Source organism: Cyprinodon variegatus, unplaced genomic scaffold (assembly GCF_000732505.1).
Source record: "Cyprinodon variegatus isolate N-32 unplaced genomic scaffold, C_variegatus-1.0 Scaffold558, whole genome shotgun sequence".
Lineage (NCBI taxonomy): Eukaryota > Metazoa > Chordata > Actinopteri > Cyprinodontiformes > Cyprinodontidae > Cyprinodon > Cyprinodon variegatus.
This window is the reverse complement of record NW_015151011.1, coordinates 415804-417369: the sequence shown is the minus strand read 5'-3', so window position 1 is coordinate 417369 and position 1566 is coordinate 415804. Positions and strand designations below refer to the sequence as shown.

Sequence of the window (1566 nt, the reverse complement as noted above, 5' to 3'; positions counted from 1 at the left end):
AGTCAGAGAAACAGGACTACACTGGAAAACAGGCCAAGCTCCAACATGGTGCAGAAAGCTAAAGTGGTTTAGGAACTGATCGATCAGGCTAAAGTCCTCCCCGATGCTCCACAGACTGAAGCGCAGCAACAGGAACTGATTGGTTCTTGTTTTTCTTCTCTAGGGAACCGCGGCGGCCAACAACATCTCAGCGACGCCCAGCTTCCTGTTCTTCAGGAACCGGGTTCGGGTGGATCAGTATCAGGGAGCAGACGCCGCGGGCCTGGAGGAGAAGATCAAACAGCACACAGAGAACGACCCGGGAAACAGCGAGGACTCCGACATTCCCAAGGGATACGTGAGTTCAAACACTCGCCTCCAGATTGTGCCATGGCCCAGCTGTGCTGGTTGCTGGGAGACCGAGAGAAGCTGGAATCTTTCTGGCTGCTGTTTAAATATGAAACGTTTCACAATGTGAGACCGAAGAGGATTCATTGATTTCATGAATATTTTCTTTGAAGGAAAAGTCTGGTCAGCAATGAATAATCAATTTATTATTTAAACCTAAAACTAGCAGATAAAGGAATGAAGTTCAAACTTAAAGTGCTCTTAACTTGTTTAATAAATTATATCATTACATTATATCTATTGATTATCGATTATGTCTTAAAAAAAGGGGGGGGGTATAAAGAAGTGAGAAATAATTGAATCAGACCTCTCCTTCCTATAAAATAAAGATAAACGATTTCCTCCGATTATAAATAAGATAAAAGTGAATTTTCTCAGTTTAATGAGGTTAATCAGAATATTTAAAATGGTTATTGATTTCAGATTTAATGGAAGATTGATGTTGATTCATTTTACTTTATTTACTTTGATGTTTGAGTCTAGCTTTAGCTTCAGATAAAATGTGAAAATGTAATCTGAGCCTTAAAGGAAAAGTCTAATCAGCAGGAATAATCAATAGTTTGTTATTTATACCTAAAACTAATACGTTTGCAAACATGGATGCCTCCAGTAAAGCACATTCACATGAAAATTACTCTGAATTAAAAACACTGATCATTTATTGAACAGGATGGAATCATTTTATTACTTTTATGTCACTAGTGGCTCATTTTTTTTGGACGGTAGGCTGACAGGAAAGGGAATGAGAGACATGCGGCAAAGGACCACAGGTTGGACTCGAACCCGGGGTCGTTTGTGCTAACCACTGCGCCGCTGAAGCACGCTCCAATGATTTCATACTTAAAGTAGTTTCAGAACTTTGCATTCTGAATGTGAGCAGACTTTTCCTTTAAACAGTCCCAGTTCAACTCAGAGTTTGGATGTTTGGTTTTAAAATCACCCAGAAACCTGAACTCACCTTGATTCTCCTGCTAAAAACTAGCCTGGGTGCCATTCCGAACTTAGTCCCGCCCACAACGTTTGAGGTCGGGAAGTTCGGTCTGGCATTGCTCAATAGTATCGCGAGTATGCTAGCACAATATCTGGCGGGCCAATCAAATTGTCAGGGCGGGCTTTATACGATGATGGACAGATGATCAACAGTAACGTAATCAACCACGTGACCAAAGCGCGCTTGGG

The 1566-nt window shown here is 41.3% G+C and overlaps 1 protein-coding gene across 1 annotated transcript in view; it reads left to right on the top strand.

The window, feature by feature from the left end:
* The window catches only part of txnl1 (thioredoxin like 1), a 10112-nt gene that overhangs the window by 3400 nt on the left and 5146 nt on the right, over positions 1-1566 (top strand). Inside the window, exon 3 of the mRNA XM_015391734.1 lies at positions 164-337. Within this exon, the coding sequence (XP_015247220.1) occupies positions 164-337 (174 nt within the window). The remainder of the gene's footprint in view (positions 1-163; positions 338-1566) is intronic.